Here is a 23408-nt window from a genome sequence, read left to right as displayed (position 1 = left end):
GTCCCAGATTGAGGTGTCAGTAGAGGAGGTTTTGGAACAACATGATCAGTTAAATGGTAATAACTCAGCAGGACCAGATGGTATTCACCCAAGAGTTCTGAAGGAATTCAAATATGAAATTGCAGAACTACTAAAAGTGGTATGTAACCTAGCATTTAAATTAGCCTCCATACCAGATGACAGGGGAATAGCTAACATAACAATATTTTTTTTAAAAGGCTCCAGAGTAGATCATGGCAATTACGGGCCAGGACACCGAACTTCAATACCAGGCACATTGATAATTTTGTTTTTTAGAATAGTTTCAAATAAACACATTGATAAACACAATATGTTGGGGAAGAGTCAACATGGCTCTTGTAAAGGGAAATCATCACTCACCAATCTATTAGAATTCTCTGAGGGTGTGAGCAAACACTTGGACAAGCGAGATCCAGTAGATATAGTGTATTTGGACTTTCAGAAAGCCTTTGACAAGGTCCCTCACCAAAAGCTCTAAAGCAAATTAAGTAGTCCTGGGATAAGAGGGAAGGTACTTTTATGGATCAATAATTGGTTACAAGATGAATAAATGGTCAGTTTTCATTATGGAGTGAGATAAATAGTGGGGTTCCCAAGGATCTGTACTGAGACCTGTGCTGTTCAACATATTCATCGTAAATCATCTGGAAAAAGGGGTAAAGAGTGAGATGGCAAAGTCTGCAGATAATTATCTTAAATAATTTTGTGTTAAGTCCAAAGCTGACTGCAGAGTTACAAAAAGATCACTGAACTGGGTGATGAGACAACAAAATGGCAGATAAAACTCAATGTTAAGTGCAAAGTAAGGTACATTGGAAAAAATAATCCCAAATATACACACAAAATGATGGGATCAGTTATCACTCAAGAAAGATCGTGGAGACACTGCAGATAGTTTTATGAAAACATCCACTCAATGTGCAGAATGTTAGAACCATTAAGAAAGAGATAGATAATAAAACAGTGGATATCATAGTGCCACTTCATAAATCCATGGAACGCCCTTGAATACTGCACGCAGTTCTGGTGGTGTGATCTCAAAGAAATATATTAGAATTGGAAGTAGTACAGAGAAGGGAAACGAAAATGATTAAGGATATGGAGCAGCTTCCATATAAGGAGAGATTAAAAAGCCTAGGCCCGTTCAATTTAGAAAATATATGACTATAAAATCATGAATGGTGTGGAGAAAGTGAGTATGTGAAGGGATAAATGACTTTCCTAACTCAAGAACTAGGGGTCACCCAGTGAAACTAATATGAACAATGTTTAAAAACAAACATAAGGAAATACTGTTTCACTTAACACCCATTCAACCTGAAGAACTCATTGCCAGGGGACTGGGTTCAAAAAGAATTAGATAAATTCACCACTGCTGGCCAGGAGTCCAGCTCTGAAGGCAGAGCTGTCGCCAGCAGCAGCACAGAAGGAATTGGGGGAGAGGGGGTCACAAGGTTATTGTAGGGAGGGTTGCAGCACTGCTACCCTTACTTCTGTGCTGTTGCTGGCGGCAGGGGTGCCTTCAGAGCTGGGCAGCCGGAGCGTGTCGGCTGGGCGCCCAGCTCTGAAGGCTTGACTTTTCTTCATTTTTAAATGTTATTCTCTATCGCCGTTACAGAGATGGTGCTAGCCCATTGGGGACCCTAAGCAGGAATATTGTTCTCCCTTCCCTCCTCTCAACAATACAAAATGTGAATGGGGCCCCCTTGAGCTGCTTGAGGCCCCAAGCAATTGCTTAAGGCCCCAAGCAATTGCTTAGTCTGTTAAAGCTAGAGCCGGCTCTGCACCATTATCAGGGGCCTTGGAAACATCTACAGAAACAAATAATTAGAAAAGTAGACTAATGCTCAGAAAGTCAATTTTTTCTAAAGAAAGGCAATTTTATTCTGATTAGAAAACACTGCTGTACCTGTTTTAGCTTCATGTAGAAATTTTCTGCAAAGGTTTTTCTGCTGAAATACCAGAAACGCTCATTAGCTGGGTACACACGAACAATAGTCTCCAGCAAAAAGCGGACTGGCTCTACCACTTCAGTGACTACCATATCCACTGCCACAGTCATGTACACACGTTTATCTGGAACGCAAAAATAAATTCACACTCACAAAAGCAGTCAGTCTCAAAAAGATTCAATTTCTCAAGGTACTGAGTAGTATAAAAAAACAAACAGATGGCTATTTAGGTCCAAATCCCTTCCTATTAAATCCATCTATTGATTCTGCAGCACATATTTCATCTCTGTTTTAGATCTTGTGTATCCACATAGAACGAAATGCACAATAGCCAATGGGATAGTCTCCTTTAATACCAAATAATTCTGGTAGTTCTCTCACACAAGTAAGCATTTGCAAGAATGGAGGCAAAATGTCCCATATGGTGTGAGGTGGGGGAAGGAATGAAGCAACTGTGGACCAGAACCATGGTCTGAGGCCAAATGACTGAAAAATTACACTGGGTCAGGTCACAAATCTGAAGGTGTCATCTAATGCTGAAGGAGTGAGCTGTCTTAGAAGCCAGATACTCAGTGTCAAGGCATCCCCTACATCATCCTCCATTTGTCCTAAGCCCCATTGGCACTCGGGTACAAAATGGATGAATGATGCCCAGGCCTTGTAAGTTACAAATAAGACCCCTTAAGTACGTGATTTTACTGTTGCAGGAAACACAGCTTTTAAAATAAATGTTAGTTTTTAGTAATCGGGGATAAGAAACAGAGCCTCAGGCAATAACAAATGCACTCAACTGGGATAGTTATGTGATCAGACCACAAATGGACAATGGAAAGAACACAATCAAGTCATGAATTGGAAATAGGGTCAAGCTGCACAGCAAGAACCAAGTCTACATTACGCTAGAAGTAACAAACTACTGTATATAACATTTTAAAAGATACTAAAAAGAAATCCAAGAATAAGGAAAAGTATGCTGTGCTAGGAGTCACTACTACATTAAGGCTAAATTCAAGGTTAAAAAAAGGATAGGAATTCCAGATTCAACCAAGCAGTAAAACAGAAACTAGGCGCAGTGAGGAAATGGCCCCTAAGTACCCTGGGATTGAAAATTCTGATCCCCAGGGGAACACGCCTGTGACCTCACACACAGCTCTTCTACAGGATTCTGACCTGGCAGCAAGAGCACACATGCCAGTATGAGCAATTCTTTATGTTATATGTGTTTATACAGTTCCTCGCACAGTGAGGTTGTGATACTGACTGAGCCCTTTGGGGTTACCATGATGTTAACATTAAACTGAAGTATACAGCATGGTCTCAAAGACAGAAAACATTTATTAAACAAGGTTAAGTATTCTTTACCATATTAAGTAATTACTAAGCAAGCAAAACAGCATAGTTAAAAAAATCATTTACCTTTAGGTGTTTCCTCATTAAGTACTAGAAAAGTAGGTGCATTGGGATTCCACATTCCAGTAATAACATACGCTCTCCCATCACAGCTCTTTCCCATGGATTCCTAAGAATAAACACATGTATTATATGCATTATAGTGGCACCTACATACAACCAATATCGGGGGCCCAGTTGTGCTAGGAATTGTACAGTGAGATAATCCCCTGCTTCAAAGAGCTTCAAATCTAAACAGTGAAGATAGACAAGGTTGAAAAGGGATAGAACATACAAGCAAAGCGAACATGATAGCTTGCAAACATTTCATTTATTTTCATTTAGTTGAATTATTTTTGTTAGTATTTTATTTTGGGGGTGGGTGTTTCTGGCTTTATGTTTTACTGTTTTGGAGTGTGAGAATAGACAACCAAATGAAGGGAGAAGAGACAATGAAAGGAGTGATGAGGGGAAGGCAGGGAAACAGACACGGAAGACAGGGTCAGGAAAACTAACTGTGTAGGAATAAAAAAGCCAATCAACACAGGGGAGAAAGCATTCAGAGTGAAAACTAGGGAAACTCTCTGAGGAACTCATCAACATCCAACTTCCAGGGGAAAGGGGAGGCAGAAATCTCTCACGGTGCAGCTGTACCCATTGCACCTGCTTTGGTGTTTGCTGCTGGTTGGTAGATTTATATGTGCCACCACTGAAGTAGATTTCTTTGAGAATTAAACCTTAACTTTAGGGGGAAATGTCAGAACAACGTGCAGATGCATCCAGAACAGCCCCCTCCCCCCCCCCACGTACATGCATGCACTAAAATCTCTGTTAATGTCTCCATGTTTGCACTAAAAGACAATTCCATGCAATGTCTCCCATTTCTAAAGAAATGCATAATCTTGGGAGAAATAAGTCCGAACACAGAGTTATGTGTACAGGCTATTGCCAAGTCTGTAGTCATATGTGCACGCACACCAGACTCTTGAAGCCCTCTCCCTGTTTTAGAGCATCCCTTCATTGCTCAGATCAAGGAGGGCCTTGCAGAATGGCCTCTCCATGGATCTTGAGGACAGAAGTATCTATCCTACCTCAAATTTGTCAGGGTGCTGGGTAATTAATCTGAGATGCTCAATAAAGCTGAGTGAACAATTTATTCACTGAAGAGAAAAAAAAAACACCCACACACTTTCAGGCAACCGGAAACTATCTGCAAAGTCACTTTGAGTCTGCCGAATAGTTTCAACCAAACAGAACATTTCCAAAACATTCTGATTTTTTCCAATCAAAATGGTTTGGTTTGACATTGTCAAAACCTTTCAATTTGAGAACTGGTGGTGATGCCCTTTTTATAACCCACTGGGGCAGAGTCTCCTGGAATGTAGAAAACCTAGGTTCAATTTCACCCTCTGCCCTTTGTGGACCAGGGACTTAAAATTGGGCCTCCCATATCCTAGGTGGGTGCCCTAAAAAGCTGGCTATAGAGTCATTCTCACATACTTTCCCTGGCCCAATGACTATTCATTGCAATCATGGAGGATTGAAAATTGCCACTATGAACAACAATGGAGAGAGCAAGAGACTTACATGAAAATATTCCATAGCCCCATGGCTAGGGCACTCTCCTGCAATGTGGGAGACTCAAGTTGAAATTCCCTTTCCCAGGCCGCAGGGGGAATTGAACCCTGGTCTGCTACATCCCCGGAATACTATCCTAACCACCGGACTAAAAGTTATAAGGAAGAAATGAGCACTCCCTCGTCCCCACCGATTTTGTGAATCTAGTCTTCCTCTGTTTGTGTTAAAATATCAGAACTGAAACGAAAGACATTGAGTTGGGTTGAACAAAACGTTTGACTTGACCCAGCTCCAATTTTTTTCTGACATTAATTGCTTGCTATGAAACACACCAGGATCAACTTGTCCTGATCAACCATTTTCTCACCTTACATAAGAAACCAGAGGGACATAAAAGGACTGGAAGTAAATCAAGGTTATTGTACTGATGCGCAACACCTAACCAGTTCAAGTTAAGCACTTCTTGAAGATGTTGAGATTTCAGTATTGTAGAACACTAATCAAAACTCAAAAAAATTAAAATATTACATAAACTATTAACTTGTATTTAAACTTACAAACAACTTGCTATAGAGTGTACAATAGAAAAGTTAAAAATTGAAAAAGGTCAACTAGTCGTTAAGAGCAATGGCTAAAATTTTAAGTTGTAATGAAGCAAATGAGGGGCTGAATGTTTCTAAGTATCTAGAAAGTCAGGTCACTTATTTAGATGTCCAAGTATGAACATAGGTACCTGATTTTAATTGCCCATTTTTGAAAATTTTGGCTTGTATGCCTACTTCTAACAATAAGCGTCAGCTCACCAAGCAAACTCCTCCACCGTTTAAAGCAACTGATGGCTACGGGCTGTGACATCCTAATACAGTGAAGCCTGCACAAAAGGACAACCTTCAATGGGCAACTCTTTGTCTTAAGCAACTACTTTAGACAATCTACACATGGTTTTAGTACCTTTTTCCTCAATAGTTTAGTTAAAATCCAAGGGCAAAATTTTGCCCTTCTTATAAATGGGTACGATTCCACTGAATTCAGTGGAACTGGGTTTGCTTACAGCAGGACTGATTTTGGCTTCTCCTCTGCTCAGTGAATATTTTTTAGTGCTCATTTTGGCCATCAATTAAGTTAAGATATAATTAGATATCATGCTGTTGCTTGGGCAGCCTAGACAGAAGCCACCAAATGAGTTATGTACCTCCATAATGTTCTGTCCTGAACCAAATCTGATATATTACAAGACAGTGTGACAGACATGGCAATTGCCTATGATTTCTTTGGGAAAGCTTACTGTATTAAGTTTATGTATCATTATGGGCCAGCAACTGTATGGGGGAGAGTAATCGGAGCCATCCATGAAATAAGAACAGTGTGGGGTTATCAGGCAAATTCAATCAAGTTGTAACACCTCCAGAGATACACCACCCCCTGGGGAGGATCACCTACACTAGTTCAAACTGGATTTTTCAGAGGCCAACTGACAAAAAAGGATTTTTGGATAAATAGCCTAAGTTTAAACTGAGTCAAGACCTTTCTCATGCAGAAAACAGACAGGATCTTCTGTCCAAAGGCAGGGCCTCAATCTTTCGGGAATGACTGGAAGGACTGACACCCATCAGAACTCTTGTGGAGATGAGGGGAAAGTGATCTCTGGTAAGCTTATTAGCATGTTTGTAGGTACTTTTTTTCTTTTCTTTTTTTTAAAATGTTTTCTTGATAACTTTTTATCTTAAGAATAAATGTGCTTGCTTAGAAAAAGCTGTGTGGCAACTTAAACCATGGACAATTATGCTGTTTATAGCCTCTGAGGAGAAAAGCAAAGTGCAGACATGGGCCTGTTAGTCATTCTGCCTTGCTGGCGGAACTCTGCAGCCTGAGAAAACCCCAGTCAGGAGGAAGAGAGAGAGGCAGGTCTCCACTCAAGACAGCTGATGGCTGGGGAGCCAGAAGCCTGAGGGTGGATGCCCTTGATGGACCCAGAGGAAATAGGAAAGAGGAAATACAGGTGCAGTTGCCGTGAAATGGGACAGTTAGAACGACTTTAAGGGACAGGTGTCTGTTGACACCATCCAGCCATCGTGTTTTAGGTTTCCGGGTGGTTTTTTCCATTCTACTTTTACTGAGTCAAAAGTCAAAGATGACTCCCACAGGGAAGCTGGTAGGCATTCAAGCAAAATGTCCATGCTACCTTAGAAAGCACTGGGCAACCATTTGAGAGAGCAGAACCTGTTTAGTTAGAAGACTGATCTCTTCATTTGACTTGAATTTCAACCATTGGATGTTCCAATCATTCAGAGATGTTTTATCTGAATGCCGTCCAATTTCTTTTCCATCTGGACAATGAGGGGCCATGTTTCAGTCCCGTAGGTCAGGATACTGACCACTGTATATCCTCAGCTCAATCTCTCTACTTATCATGGTGTTTGGTTTTCAAAAGACATTCTTGATTAAGCAGCACCCCATTACTTACGACGCTTTTGCACTGCAGGCTTCAAGTTCTTCTTTGATGCCACCCATGTTATCCACAATGTAGCTGAGGTAGATGATTACCCAACGCAGCTGACTGCGTGACTAGGTGATTGCCCGCTAAGATGTTAGTGCCCACACCACATACAAAGTCACCAGCTGGAAGAATTTTGGTTTTACTTCAGTTAATTTTCAGGCCAGCTTCTGCCGCTGAGCTTTCCAGCCTTTAAATGCCACAATAAACTTTTCCACTGATTTGGCAATTAGCGGATGTGACTAAGTGGGAATTTTCTGTAGTATTTTTATGAGTCCTATGTGTACCTCAGTTTCCCCTCTATGGTGCACTGCTACCCAGGTAGGAGAAAAGGATTAAATTTGCTCTCCAGTAAGACTAAGACACAGGTGTGTGTTACCTCCCTGTATAGGTGGAATGAAGAGTCCTTAAGGAATTGGTTGAAATCAACCCAGATCAACAAGAGGGCTGGAGACACAAACGCAAGCTCCAACGACTAAGATTTCCGGCTTCTCAACAGAGAAGCTGAGCAAAGACCCAAGCTGAAGAACAAAAGACAGAGACTGGTGTTGGGGAGGTAAAAGGGTTGGTTTCCAGAGGTAGCTGGGAGCTCTCTCACTTGGGAACTGACAAATGAACGAAGAGAGAGAGCACACACGTGCACAAGCACAAGTTGATAATGGAGTTTGCTACAGCTTGGATGGGGCTCTGGGTTGACCTGAATGGACTATGCTTTAACCTTAATTTCTTTATGCTAACCTAAGGACTTCTTATGCTGTGGTCCACTTGACTAAAATGCCACTGTTTTGATGCCACTACGAATCCTGGGTGAGGTGCATTAGTCCCTGAAGAGTGTACAAGTCTCTCCCAGGAATCTATCTCAGTTGGACTCACTAAACAGAGCTCACAGTATGACGCAGCAGTGCTTAAGCCCCAGAGGTTCAGTCTCAGGAGGAGTGAGGTATCTGTGGCCTACCCTGAAGGAAAAGAGACCCCTTAGGGTGAGCCACATCAAAGGATTTCCTTAAAGAGATTGTTCCCAATTTGGGGGCGTAGCACCGATCCTGTAGATCTGTGACAGTTGTGGGCCTGTGGGGATCCAAGAGTGCTATGCCATTGGCAAAACTGATGTCAGTGAGGTTATCATCCAGGTATATCCCTAAAATATATTTACTTAGTGTTTGTTCAAGCACATATTCTGATGACATTAAGAGCTCTGGAGCGGCAAGATATCCTTGCTGAACATCTCACCTAATTCAGAGGAAGGCAGTTTGCTTCTCATTTACAAGAATGCAGCTTGAAGAGTCATCATACAAGAGATGGAACACTATACAGAACTTGTCAGAGATTAACATTTGACTTACTGAATATACAATCTGAATACACGATATATGTTGCTTCTAATTTGGGTTTCTAGAAATTTGAGGCATATTCACTGGATATACTCTAAGACCAAATAATTTGAAAATAAGAAGGAACAGAGGAGGGACTCTTTAAACAGCAGTGTCAGTCACATATGATAGATTAATGTCATGCTTTAAATAAGTGACAACAAAACTCTTGAAGATGCAAATTATCAGACCTTTGCTAGATTTAGGTAATCAAGTTAGACAAACATAGAAAGCTCTACTTTATTTGCTAATTTGAGTGACCATTTTCTTTAAGGATAGATTTATTTATTTTTTCCCCATAAAGGGACACTGTCAAGGCTGACATTTGAATAATTTTTTTTTTTTTAGTTTTTCTTATCTTTGTACATAAAGTCCACTTAATTCTTTTAGATATGCTTTCTTCCCCAGGATAACAATGTTTCAGATGTTTTTATTTAATAAAACAAAATTCACAAACAGCACTACAATAGTAAACCAATATATGCATACAATGAAGGAAACATTTTGGTAAAGGACCAAATTTCAGCTTCAAGTTTCAAAGCTGGGATTTTAAAAGACAATTACAACGGGCACCCTGACAATGTCCTTTTTCAAAAAAGGAACAGAAAACTGCACCCCATAGCCTCTAATTTGTTAGACAAGATGATTATTACCATATCAAGTAAATGCATGTCACTGTTCTTCACATTTCGACCTGGGCTTAACAGCATCCCAAAGCATCTGCAAAAGGTTTTTAAAAATTAAAGACATTAGAAAGTCATTGAAAACTACAGCAATATATTCTATTGTGTGTACACACGACAAAGATCACCCACTGTTTTCCCTTTAAGTAGAATCATTTTTACAGTAAATTGCTGCTGGTGCTGTTATCTCACACATTCAGAAAACGCCACCACATATACTAGACATGGCCAAGAAATGGTCTACTGAAAAGATAAAGGCAAAATCAAGTATTAATTTATGTTATGAACTTTCTTGAAAAGCTTAAAGTATACAGTTTAAATGTTAAAACAGTTCTGATACATAGGAAGTATTTGAGACTGAAAGCAAAGTATTCAATATTTCACCACATCAGGGAACATATATCTCAAAAATTTAATCTACTTCTGTACAGAAGGGCTAAATACTATTTCTAATGTTCCTTTCTACCATTTACAACACAGTCAGCATTCTTTAAAAATGAAAATGCTTTTCTGTTCATTTCCTATTGTAGTGTTATGTTCGTTGCTAACCTTACATTTGAATTATAAAGGAGAAAAAACATTGAGGTTGCTTTCTTTTTCTGTAATTCTTTATGGATACATCGAATGAGCTGAAGGGTTTAGTTCAAATTTGAGCAACTGATATAGGAATTTATTGATTATAAACTGATTATAGAATTTATAAAGCCCTAAACAGTATACACATACATGCACACCCACCCCGCTGACCATTTGGAAGAAATTATATCCTTCTTCAATGTTCAGTACTACAGCCCCTTCAATTAAGGTACAGGGGCTTACAAAACACATTATACTAGCCTGCAGAGGCTCCACATGAGATCAGGACCCTGTTGTGTTAATTGTTTATATCAGGGGTCAGCAACCTTTCAGAAGTGGTGTGCCGAGTCTTCATTTATTCACTCTAATTTAATACATTTTACTGTTTTTAGAAGGTCTCTTCCTGCAACTCTAACATAACACTAAACTATTGTTGTATGTAAAGTAAATAAGGTTTTTAAAATGTTTAAGAAGCTTCATTTAAAATTAAATTAAAATGCAGAGCCCCCCAGACCAGTGGCCAGGACCCGAGCAGCGCGAGTGCCACTGAAAATCAGCTCACATGCCACCTTTGGCACATGTGCCATAGGTTGCCTAACCCTGGTTTATATAGACAGCACCTTGTCGTAGAATCACAGAATATTAGGGTTGGAAGAGACATCAGGAGGTCAACTAGTCCAATCCCCTGCTCAAAGCAGGACTAACACCAACTAAATCATCCCAGCCAAGGCTTTGTCAAGCCAGGCCTTAAAAACCTCTAAGGATGGAGATTCCACCACCTCCTTAGGTAACCCATTCCAGTGCTTCACCATCCTCCTAGCGAAATAGTGTTTCCTAATATCCAATCTAGACCACCGCCACTGCAATTTAAGATCATTGCTCCTTGTTCTGTCATCAGCCACCACTGAGAACAGTCTAGTTCCATCCTCGTTGGAACCCCCATTCAGGTAATTGAAGGCTGCTATCAAATCCCCCTTCACTCTTCTCTTCTGCAGACTAAATAACCCCAGTTCCCTCAGCCTCTCCTCATAAGTCATGTGCCCCAGTCCCCTATCATTTTCATTGCCCTCTGCTAGAGTCTCTCCAGTTTGTCCTAGAGACCCTGAAATCTAAACAGACAAGACAAACAAAGGAAGTATTTACCATCCCCATTTTACAGTTGGGAAACTGAGGTACTGGGGCTATGTCTACACTGCACACTAAGCCCAGTCTCTGACTCAGGTTTCACCCCAACCTCCACTTCTGTCCACACTGACAGGTTGGGTCACAGAGACCCCCTTGGGATTGCCACCTGATATGCTGAGACTACCTCTGATCCCATTTTCCCTGCCAGCGTGGAACTTCAGTACACTGTCTTGCTGAGCCAGACACACGAGCCTGCTACAAACACAGGCCCAGGTCTGAACCACGTCCTCCACAAGCTGTAGATTTAACGGAAAACAACTTAAGAAGTGCTCCTGTCTCTAGCACCCAGATACCCAGTTCCCAATGGGTTCCAAACCCCAAATAAATCCATTTTACTCTGTATAAATCTTACACAGGGTAAACTCATAAATTGTTCGCCCTCTAACACTGATAGAGATATGCACAGCTATTTTCTCCCCCAGGTATTAATACTTACTCTGGGTTAATTAATAAGCAAAAAGTGATTTTATTAAATATCAAATGTAGGATTTAAGTGGTTCCAAGTAATAACAGACAGAACAAAGTAAGTTACCAAGCAAAATAAAACAAAAACACACAACTTTAGGCCTAATACAGTAAGAAACTGATTACAGATGAAACCTCACCCTCTGAGATGTTCCAATAAGCTTCTTCCACAGACTAGAGTCCTTTCTAGTCTGGGCCCAATCCTTTCCCCGGTACAGTCCTCGTTCCAGCTCAGGTGGTAGCTAGGAGATTTCTCATGACTGGAACACACTTTGTTCCACTACCTTATGTACCTTTGGCATAAGGAATCTTGTTTTTTTGGGTCCCCACACCTTCTAAATGGAAAAGCACCAGGTTTAAGATGGTCACATGTCCTGTGAGACCCAACCCTTCATTCTTCCCAGCCTGACTCATAGGAAGGCTTGCAAGTAAACAGAGCCATCTACAGTCAGTTGTTCCAGTTGATGGGAGCCATCAAGATTCTAAACCACCATTAATGGCACACACTTTGCATAATTACAATAGGACCTCAGAGTTATATTTTATATTCCTAGTTTCAGATACAAGACTAATACATTCATATAAATAGGATGACCACACTCAATAGATTATAAGCTTTGTAATGATACCTTACAAGAGACCTTTTGCATGAAGCATATTCCAGTTACATTATATCCACACTTATTAGCATATTTTCATAAAATCATATGGAGCACAATGTCACACACACATCAATCTGACTCAGGTTAGCAAGCACTCAGGACCCAGGTCTAAGACCCTGCTATGGAGATGGGTCAAAGTTTGAGTCCCACTGTAACTCAGGTCCAAGCCCTGTCATTTTGCAGTGTGGATGCAAGTCAAGCAGCAGACCCAAGTCAGAAGGTCTGCGTAGTGCAGTATGGATGTGTTAGCACAGCTGTGAGACCCAGGTCCTGTAACCGTAAACCCAAATTAATAATGCAATGTGGATTTTCAAGTGCAGGTTTGGAAACATCAAGTTCACAAGTCTGGGTGCCACAGAGTCTAGTTTAGTGTGCAGTGTAGACATACCATGAGAGATTAAGTAACTTGCCCAAGATCAGAAAGGAGTCTGCACTGAAACCCAGTCTGATGCTTGAGCCATAAGACTATCTTTCTACAAAAGAATACATTTAAAAAATAAAACAAAACAAAAAACAAACCCTCTTCCTCTAAATTCCCAAAGACATCTCCAGCAAGAGCTGGAAAAAACAGACTTAAAATGCCTCATATTTTTTAAAAAAATAGAACAGTTCTTAAAACAATCTCTTCAGGCTTCCTTTATACAGGATAAGGAAACAAAGGCACAAAGCCAGTTTTTAAAAAATCCTTGGTAAGTCACCTGTAGATCTTCCCCTTGGTATCTGCTCCATCACAAATAGAGTGGTTAGCTGTATGCATATTTATAATGGACAAATGTTATGTAATATTACACAGAATATTTTTTAAGAAACGAGATCTCACAATCAAGGAAGCATCTGAGCAGCATTATTAGTAACAGGCTGAATTATAAAAAGCACAGACAATATTTTAGGTTTTTTTTTTTTTTTTTTTTGACAGTTTTCTTTTGCACAATAGCCCAATTTTCTCTAATGGAAGAAAGGTTTGACTGTTTCGCAATGAATATTTAGGTTTTACAACAAATAGGGATTATAAGGAATAGACAGTTTAGACATTTAGTATTCATAGGATACCACAAAAGCAGTTTCATAGCTTTCAAATGACTGACAGCTAACTAATTAATATTGTGGTGAGCATGGTGTGTTATGAGTAGAGATGTAATAAACAATGCAATTACATTAGCAGAGTGAATATCATTATATTAAAAACTTTTACAAACACAGGTTTTTCCACATAAGTGATTACTACCCTATTAGCCAGGTTTGTTCCTGTTTGTTTTATGCATGTGATATTCTTTTTCTGCTTCATTATAGAAATAAGACATGGTAGTAATTTATATACAAAATTATATTTCTCTCTCTTCACATTTTATTATTATAGAGCATAAAAAAAGATCAATAGCAGCTATACAGGCTTCAAAAGGCAAAAGAGCACAGTAACTCCTCACTTAAAGTCGCCCCATTTAACTTTGTTTCGTTGTTATGTTGCTGATCAATTAGAGAACATGCTCGTTTAAAGTTGCATAATGCTCCCTTATAATGTCATTTGGCAGCCGCCTGCTTTGTCCATTGTTTGCAGAAAGAGCAGCCCGTTGCAGCTAACTGTTGGGGGCTTGGAATCAGGGTGGACCAGCAGCCCCCCCATCAGCTCCCCGTGTGGCAGCTGCCCAGCAGGCTATCAATTGCAGGCAGGTCAACTGTCCCTCCCTCCACTGACAAGTGCTGCTCCTGTCCTCTGCCTTGGATCTGCTCCCCGAGCCTCCTGCTTGCTGTACAAGGGGCGTGGAGAAGAGGGGGGCTAATGTCAGGGCGTCCTCCTCCCCCCTGCTCCTGCACCCCGCTTACCCCATCTTCCATAGAGCAGGGGGGACACACAACAGGGCTCAGGACGGAGCTTCCTGGCAGCAGCTGTGGTCTCAGCTTGTTGATCTACTTAACAAGGCAGTGTACTTAAGAGTGGGGTCAGCGTACTTAAAGGAGAAATGCGCATCTCTCTCTCTCTCTCTCACACACACACACGCACACACACGGTGTGTCTGTCTGACATGCTGTCTCCCCTCCCTCCATTCGTGCTGCCTTGTAGAGTGTGAGACTACATTAACAACAACGAGTTAACCCTCGAGGGCTCAGCCAACTAGCTAGTTCATCATTTATCAGTAAGGCATTCCCTGGGAAATATCCCAGCCTCTGACTTCACCACCTCAACCAAGCTTCACAATCGTCATCGCTGTGTACTAGTACTAAATCGTTTGTTTAAAACTTAGAGAGAGAGAGAGAGAGAGAGAGAGAGAGAGAGAGAGAGAGAGAGAGCGCGAGTGAGTGAGTGTGTGTAATACAGTCTTTTGTCTGATGAAAAAAATTTCCCTGGAACCTAACCCCCCATATTTACATTAATTTTTATGGGGAAACTGGATTTGCTTAACATCGTTTTGCTTAAAGTTGCATTTTTCAGGAACATAACTACAACGTTAAGTGAGGAGTTACTGCATACAAAAGCAGTAAGGTTACCAGGGAAGAGGGAAGTGAAACTGAAAGACAGGCCACAACTCAGAACTGCTGATTGCCTCTTTAGGCCCCAATCCCACAACTTGTTGCATGCAGGACATCAACTATATCTGCACGAAGCTCCACAGAAGAGAATGGGGCTACATGGAAGTGCGCCACTCTGCCTGCATGCAAAATGTAGCAGCACCAGGACCACCCTGAAAATAAACTGGGATCATTTTCAAATTAATACAGATTTCCATTTATACAACAAGCCTTATCCATGGGTAAGCCCAGTGGCTTTAACATAATATGCACGGAATCAGAGTTAAGGTTAAGATTGAGTCCTTCAAACATGGGCACCCAGCTGATGTTCTGCAACAATGATCTAATGATACTGGTCAAGATTCTAACCTCAGTTACACTGGTGTGAATCAGTCTCTCTGGGGAAGTGAGTGGAATTACTCTACATCTGTAACTGAGGTCAAGTCAAGCCCACTGCCTCTTGAAATGAAAGTATTTCAATCTTTATACAAATTCTCTGGTTAGCCTCTCTGCTAAGAGTGTTAAAATATTTGATGTGGATACTACAGAGAGAAAATCAACAACTCATTTCATCAAACAATAACCAGTCACTCTCCTCCAGAGCAAGACTGAAGCCAGTGGCCCCAAATATGACAAACTGTATCACATTACCAAGATATCGTAGCATCCAACTCCTTACCATCCAAATTCTAGAATTTAAATTTCTCCAAATCTATCAACATCTTTTGTACAGTGTAGACACCAAAACTGGACATAGAATTCCAGTAAAGTTCTCATTAATGCCATATACCGGAGTATTAACACCTCCCCATGTCTAAATCCAAGGATTACATTTGCTCTTCTAGCCACAGCATTGAACTGCAAACTCGTGTTCAGTTGGCTATCCACCATGACAATCAGGCCCCTTTCTGAATCACTTCTTTCCAAAAATATAATCCCATCCTAAAAATGTGACCCATATTCTAGATACCTAGATGCACAACCTTGCATTTAGCTGTATTAAAATGCATGTTGTTCACTGTGCAATGCAGATCGCTCTACAGAACTAACCTATCTTTATTATATACTACTGTGCCAATGTGTCATCTGTAAATTTTACCAGCAATAATATATTTCTTCTAGACCATTGATAAAGATAATAAATACCACAGGGCCAAGAACAGATCCCACTGAGACCTGACTAGAAACTCTGCTTTTGTATTATAAGTCCCCATTTACAATTACTTTGAGATCAGTTAGCCAGTTTTTAATTCATTTAATGTGTGCTGCACTGATTTTGTAGAGTTATTTTTAAATCAGCTTATGCAGCACTAAGTCACATGACTTACAGAAGTCTAAGTGTATTATATCAACACAGTTACCTTTGTCAACCAAACTTGTAATCTCAAAACACAGTATCTAGGAGGTCTACTAGAATTACTTTAAGTAAGGCGTAATACTTGGTGTTAGAAAATCTATAATTTTTTAGGAACGCCAAGTAATTTTTGCTAGTGGCAGCATGAGACCTTTAGCATAAATCCCCAGATTGAAATTTCCTACAATAGTGCAATTTTTCTTTCTACATATTATAAATGGATACTTAAAGGAGCTCTTTATCCTGTTCTCTAGCCTGATCTGGTGGTCCATAACAGATTCCCATCAGTATCCAATCTTGTAATAGGTCAGTTAGAACATTGATCCATAAGCATACCAGGTATTGCACTTCTGAATCGTCAATTACTCTAAAGCAGGTGAACCTTGTTACAACATAAGTTTCTTACTGCACTTGCTGAAAGTAATTAACAAGATACTCTTATGAAATCATCATTTAAGATTAACCAAGATCAAATGTTGTACAAATCTTGAAGTTTGCATGAAACTACAAAAAAATTCAACAAATGCTTTGATGCCCCATAGCCTCCACCTACAAAGAAATTAGAAATTAATTCTGTAGCCTCTCTAACTATCAAAACTTGGAAAACCATCTGAATGACATTAAAAAGAAGTGTGAACCTTTATAGGCAGATCTTCAATTAATGTTTTTGAAGTACAGAATGCAACAAGTAATTCCTAGCGTTTCCCCAAGAATATGCATTTTCACTGTTTGAAGAAAAAATAAATCAGCTAGAGGCAATTTCATTTTTGTAAAAACTAAATAATTAGGCATTAATGCAAAAACTATTCCTAAACTGTCACTGGTTGCTAGGAGCTGCAAAGAGTCTGAGGATCACATATGAACCAGTCATTAATTAACCCAAAATCACTTTCATCCACTACCCCCAAGAGGAAACTATTAACAGATGCAGGCTTACAGTATCCAAACCAAGCTTCATCAAATTAGAAAGAGAAAGACAAAAATACACACAATCACCTTGGTGTAAAGAGACTTAGCTCTTTGCTGATCAGGATAGTTTGTTATAGGAGAATTTGCTGTATGAATTTCCACAATATATTATCTGCATGTACCCTCACCAGGAGTATAAATTCTCATCTTTGCAAAAAGCTGAGTTTCCATCTCAGAAAGACAAGATGGAACACTAATTACTTCCTTTCCAAAACATACTGCTGAAATTCAGTGAAGTGAAGAACTCACCAGCTAGGGTCAACTTTGTATCTGCAAGCCTCATACACAACACAAGGAGCATAATTCCCATCGAACAAAACCTCTGTGTTGTGCTCCAGACTCTAACTCGAGAGCTGAAATTCTCCATAGTTTGCTTCAAATCAAAAAGAGTATTTTTTTTAAAGTTTGAGCAAAATCTGTTTAACCATTTTTGAGTTATGTGGTTATAAACAAAATCTTGTTTAAATAATAAAATTAGAAATTAGCTTTACTATTTCACAATTTGGTATTTTTACAACGCATATGTATATTCCATACAAAAACTAAGTTCTTTAGGGTTGCAAATTCAAACACTCAAAAGGTAGGGAATGCCAGATTTACAGTTGCCCATAAAACCTTAATTCTGCCCTCTTGTATCCCTCCTCCACCTAGACTGCATAATGAATAAGGCAGGGGTCCTTTGGAAAAATTAGTGTATGATTATGTAATTACAGACTATCATAATGCCCCCACTCCCACAGCAAAGAAAGGGTTGTATAATCTCCATCCATTTATTTTAAGGCTATATTTGACATACCACTTACTGGGTACAGAAATGAAGTTGTATCGTGACAGCAAGTGTGGATTTACAGGTGAAATTATTCTATATCCTGTTTTCAATCCTATTTTTAGTTATTTTTTTAAAAAAAGCTCCCGAAGAGTAGGAATGGAGTTTCAGGATACAGGAAATCACACAATCGTGTTTAAAGGTAATATTTTTTATTATATTTTAACTGTCTAAAGAGTTTAAATTCCATTTTATGACAAAACTGGAAGTGAAAGAGAAAGATGCATGTCTTTTTCAAGTTCTTTTTAATTATTTTTTTGTGGTGAGAATCTCGATCATTTCAAGGTACTTTCTCCTACTAATCACTGATTAGAATATAGTATTTTCCTCAACTTTTTCACTATATGAGAGACTTGAAAGTGTATCTGAATTATTTTGGTAAGACTGCCACCTGGTGGATTATTTTATTTTAATATTTTTAATGCTACTATTTGGAAGGAACTTCCCAATTACACCATAACAACCACCCCCATCACCACTGTAGTTAAGGACAGTTAGTATTTTATATTATGAATTTTACTTACCTTACAATAACTGGTTCTTTCCGATGTATTATCCACATTAATTCCACTCGTGGTGCATATATGCCCCACACACATGAAACTGGAATCTTTTGGCCAACAGAGCCCATTCCTGTGCCCTAGATAGTCTCACCCCACCCCCCCACTCCAAGGATATCAAGGGCGTAGCAGGTCCAAACACCCTTCTATTCCCTCACCAGTGCAGAATCCCAAAGGAGTAGAACTCCATAGTAGCAGAGAAGGAGGGTGGGTCATGGAGTCCATGCAGACAACACATCTTGAAAACTGACTTCCATGTGGATTTAATTCTTGTTTACTAGCAAGCGGTTATGTGTGTGCTAGGAGGTAGATAATAGCTATTCTATTTAAACAATGACTGCAGGACAGACTTACCAAAAATGAGCATCTAATCTGGAAGTTTCTACCAAAGTACAGTATCTTGCAAATATGTGGACGAAGTTCCATGTAGCTGCTCTACAAATTTCAGAAAGAAGGACATTCTTCTAACAGGCAGCAGAGGCTCTAAAGCCTGAACTCTAGGTGGCTATAACCTGATTTGCTCCCAGTATGTTCTTGTATACTTACAGACTCATTTTTATAATTTCTATGAGGATTAAGATCAGACAATATCCTATCAGCAAAGGCTACCAGCAGTTTAGGTGTGTTCATGAATGATTCTGACCTTAAGGTAAAATGGCAATCCCCTGGGGTTGAGTAATGCTTGGGGAAGAAAACTGGGAGATGAATTAATTAGGTCAAAGGCATGTGCTTGGCCCATGCGGAGGCCATCGTGATCACTAATCCAGCATCTTGCCTCAGTTTCCTCTAGACCTTCTGTATCATGGAGATGGTTGGTGGAAAGCATACATGGGTCCAAGCGTCCAGGGGACAAGAAAGCCATTTGACAGAGCCAGGACTGGAGCAAATGATCTAATTATGGCTATCCTCATTTGCAGAAGACACTCCAAAACACTATGTCCTTGACTGACCACCTATGGTTGTCTGAGAACTGTCTGCTGAAGTAATCTACTAGCAAGTTCTCAATCCTTGGAAGATGTGGGGACCAGGCATGATAGGGAGATCAACATACAAAATCAAGAGCCAAATGGCTTCCTGACAGAGTGGAGAGGACCTAAATTCTCCAAGTCTACTGACATAATCCATAGGCAGGATGTTGTCTGTCAGCATCTGATCTGTGAATCCCTGGAGTAAAGGTAGAAACTGCCACCCATGCCAGTCAGATGACGGAGTTCCAGGATGTTTACATGCAGACAAACTTCTTGAGGGGACCATAAGGCTTGAGTTTTAAAGTGATCTAGAAGACTACCCATCCCTGAGTGAAGGTATCAGTCACCAGTTTCTCTCTCTAAGTAAAGGTGAAGAAGAGTGTATTTGTTGCATATCTGAAGGTCTTTCCATCAACGTAATGAGGAGAGAACTTTTTATGGGACTGCGAAGATCATGTCCATGTGGTGTCAGCTGGGTAGATACACTGACATCAACTGCTCTTGTAAGGAGTGTAGAAGTCTGGCAAGATTAGGGTTGCCAACTTCCTAATCACCCTACCCCATCCCTTCCCCAAGGCCCTGCCCCTGCCCCACCCCTTCCCCACTCACTACATTTCCCCTCCCTCAGTGGCTCACTTTCCCCCACCCTCACTCACTTTCTCTGGGCTGGGGCAGAGGGTTGGGGGTGCGGGCTCCAGGGTGGGGCCAGAAATGAGGGGTTCAAGGTATGGGAGGGAGCTCTGGGGTGGGGCAGAGAGGTGGAGTGTAGGAGGGGGTGAGGGCTCCAGCTGGGGGTGTGGGCTCTGGGTTAGGGCTGGGGATGAGGGGTTTGGGGTATAGGAAGGGGCTCCAGGTTGCAGGGTGGTGCCGAGGGATTCGGAGTGTGGGAAGGGGCTGCCGGTTGAGAAGGGGGTTGGGGTGCAGGAGGGGGTACAGGCTCTATGCTGAGGTGCAGGAGGGGGCTCTAGGCTGGGGGGTGAAGCCAAGGGATTCGGAGTGCAGGAGGGGACTGCGGGTTGAGCCAGGAGGTTGGGGTGCAGGAGGGGCTCTGGGTTGGGCCAGGGATGAGGGTTTGGGGTGCAGGAGGGAGCTCTGGCTTTAGGGAGGGCTCGGGGTGGGGCAGGGGGTTGGGGCACAGGCTTACCTCAGGCGGCTCCTGGTCATCGGCGCAGTGGGGCTAAGGCAGGCTCCCTGCCTGTCCTGGCATCACGCTACGCCCCGGAAGCGGCCAGCAGCAGGTCCAGCTCCTAGGTAGGGAGGCCAGGAGGCTCCGCACACTGCTCTTGCCCGCAGACACTATCCCTCCAGCTCCCACTGGCCATGGTGCTGACCGGAGCTGCCAGGGTCCCTTTTCGACCAAGCAATCAGGTCAAAAACTGGACACCTGGCAACCCTAGGCAAGATGCATCACATAGGTCCATGAGACTATGTGTCCCTGAAGTCTGAGGCATGCTCTCTCAGATTTTTTGGGTGCTTGAAGTTAGTTGATGAGGTCCACCTTTGTTTGTAAATTTGTGTAAGGTAAGCTTTAGCTGACTTGGAACTTAACACAGCTCCCACAAACTGTATGCTTTGAGTAGGTGAAAGTGTAGCTTTTTCTCTGCTGACTTTGAGGCCCAGTATGATAAGAGTTGTAAGGGTCACCTAAATCGAATTGCTGTTCAGCTGATCTTCCTCAGATCAGTCAGTCATCAAGCTATGGGTAGAACTGGATTACCTGTTTGATTAGGTGATATGCCAGGACTGCCAAGCATTCTGAATGCCCTCAGTCTTGTGGAAAGACCAAAGGGCAGGACAGTAATGAGAGTGTACCAGTCATGAGATCTTCCTACTAGGAACTGAAGAAATTTCATGAGGGCCAGAAGCATTAACATGTGAAAATGGGCATCTTGAAAGTTGAGAGATGTGAGCCAGTCTTGAGAATCTAACAAGAGAATTATAGAGGCCAGAATCACCACCTGAACCTGAAATGCCAGATGAACCTGTTGAGATGCTGAAAGTCCAGATATGGGATGCCATACTACTTTCCTTCTTTGGAATGAAAAAGTAATGGGAATAAAATGCCCTGCCTCTGCACTGTTGCAAGCAGTAGATGGAGTCCAACTCTTGTTTCAACAGAGTCATGTGAAAGCGTGCCCCGAGGGAGGGTGAGAGGTAGAAAAGGATTGGAATTGAAAGCAGTACCTTTTGCTGACAATATCTAGGACAAACTGGTCTGAGGTGATCCCATTCCTGGCTTCCAAAAAAGAGATAGTTGCCAAAGGGGGAAGGAGGAGATTTGTAGGAGGTTCTGATAGACTCTCAATGGTGTTGGCAAATTTGTTGGTGGGAGGAAAACAGTTGAGAAAGAGCTCTCCTCCTTCTGTCATTCTTGTATCTGATGCTGCAATAACTGACCTGGCTGGAAAGTTCTGTGCTGTCTTTTGAGAGAAGGGCGATCTAGACCTGGAAAAGGGGACAATTAGCTAATGGTTTTCAGGGATAGGCTAACCAGTAGGCAATGGTTGATAAGTATATGAATGCTGGACAAGAGGATACCAGGGGGCCTGTTCTCTGAGATGCATGCCTTTTCCTACTGAAAGAGCAGTCCCTGGAGCCTATCCCAGAATTCCACTGTGATCCCCATAGAGGGGAGAAGGGAGAATGGGAAATGAGCCCATAATGTGCACCAGTGGGGAGGATGAAAAGAAGTAAGCCTCCTACAAAGGTGGGGTTGCCTTTTCAGTAGTTACAAGGATGCTCTCACGTCCCCTCATTTCAAGTAGGAGGAGTGCCATCAATACTTTGCTTGTCTGCAATATTAAGGTCTCAGTGATGAGTGGTCTAGCCAGCACCATCACCAACCTATCCAGTGAAGGTGATCTTGAAATCAGGCCCACAGCTAAATCATTTGGGGTCCATATATGCTCTAGAGACAGCACCAATGGGCCGAGTTCTAAGGCAGGGGTGGCCAACCTGTGGCTCCGGAGCCACATGCAGCTCTTCAGAAGTTAATATGCGGCTCCTTGTATAGGCACCGACTCCAGGGCTGGAGCTACAGGTGCTAAACTTTCCAATGTGACGGGGGGTGCTCACTGCTCAACCCCTGATTCTGCCACAGGCCCTGCCCCGACTCCACTCCTTCCCACCCCCTCCCCTGAGCCTGCTATGACCTCACTCCTCGCCCTCTGAGCCTCCTGAACACCACGAAACAGCTGATTGGGAGGTGCAAGGAGGGAGGGGGAGGTGCTGATCAGCGGGACTGCAGGTGGGCGGGAGGTGTGGAGAGAGCTGATTGGGGCCTGCTGACATATTACTGTGGCTCTTTGGCAACATACATTGGTAAATTCTGGCTTCTTCTCAGGCTCAGGTTGGCCACCCCTGTTCTAAGGTAACTGTGCCACAGCAAGGTCAATCCATGGGTTTCATGGTGTAAATGATTAGGGTAATATTTGCTTAGGCTAACTCAAAATATGTTGAAATGCAAGTAGGGAGCAGGAGTCACACTAGCTAAAGTTATGTTATGTTGTTAGCATGAGTGAACAGTGATATTAATAAAAGCGACAAGGCATAACCTTGGGTCATGTAGTATATATGTTTTTGTTTTAATTGGGTTTAGCAAGTGTTGCAGGGAAATTTTTGGATGTTTTGGAATGTTGGTAACCACAAAAAGAAAAGGAGTACTTGTGGCACCTTAGAGACTAACAAATTTATTAGAGCATAAGCTTTCGTGAGCTACAGCTCACTTCATCGGATGCATTTGGTGGAAAAAACAGAGGAGAGATTTATATACACACACACAGAGAACATGGAACAATGGGTTTATCATACACACTGTAAGGAGAGTGATCACTTAAGATAAGCCATCACCA

The 23408-nt window shown here is 41.5% G+C and overlaps 1 protein-coding gene across 5 annotated transcripts in view; it reads right to left on the bottom strand.

Annotated features, from left to right (window-relative positions):
• The window catches only part of RABGAP1L (RAB GTPase activating protein 1 like), a 531206-nt gene that overhangs the window by 423155 nt on the left and 84643 nt on the right, over nt 1–23408 (bottom strand). For all 5 annotated transcript variants that reach the window (XM_038413497.2, XM_038413504.1, XM_043491093.1 and 2 more), the window contains exons 8-10: nt 9458–9524; nt 3390–3492; nt 1931–2097 (exon numbers count right to left, since the gene is read on the bottom strand). In XM_038413497.2, the coding sequence (XP_038269425.1) occupies nt 1931–2097; nt 3390–3492; nt 9458–9524 (337 nt within the window). The remainder of the gene's footprint in view (nt 1–1930; nt 2098–3389; nt 3493–9457; nt 9525–23408) is intronic.

This window comes from Dermochelys coriacea, chromosome 8 (assembly GCF_009764565.3).
Source record: "Dermochelys coriacea isolate rDerCor1 chromosome 8, rDerCor1.pri.v4, whole genome shotgun sequence".
Classification (NCBI taxonomy): domain Eukaryota; kingdom Metazoa; phylum Chordata; order Testudines; family Dermochelyidae; genus Dermochelys; species Dermochelys coriacea.
This window is presented reverse-complemented; position numbering and strand designations above follow the sequence as displayed.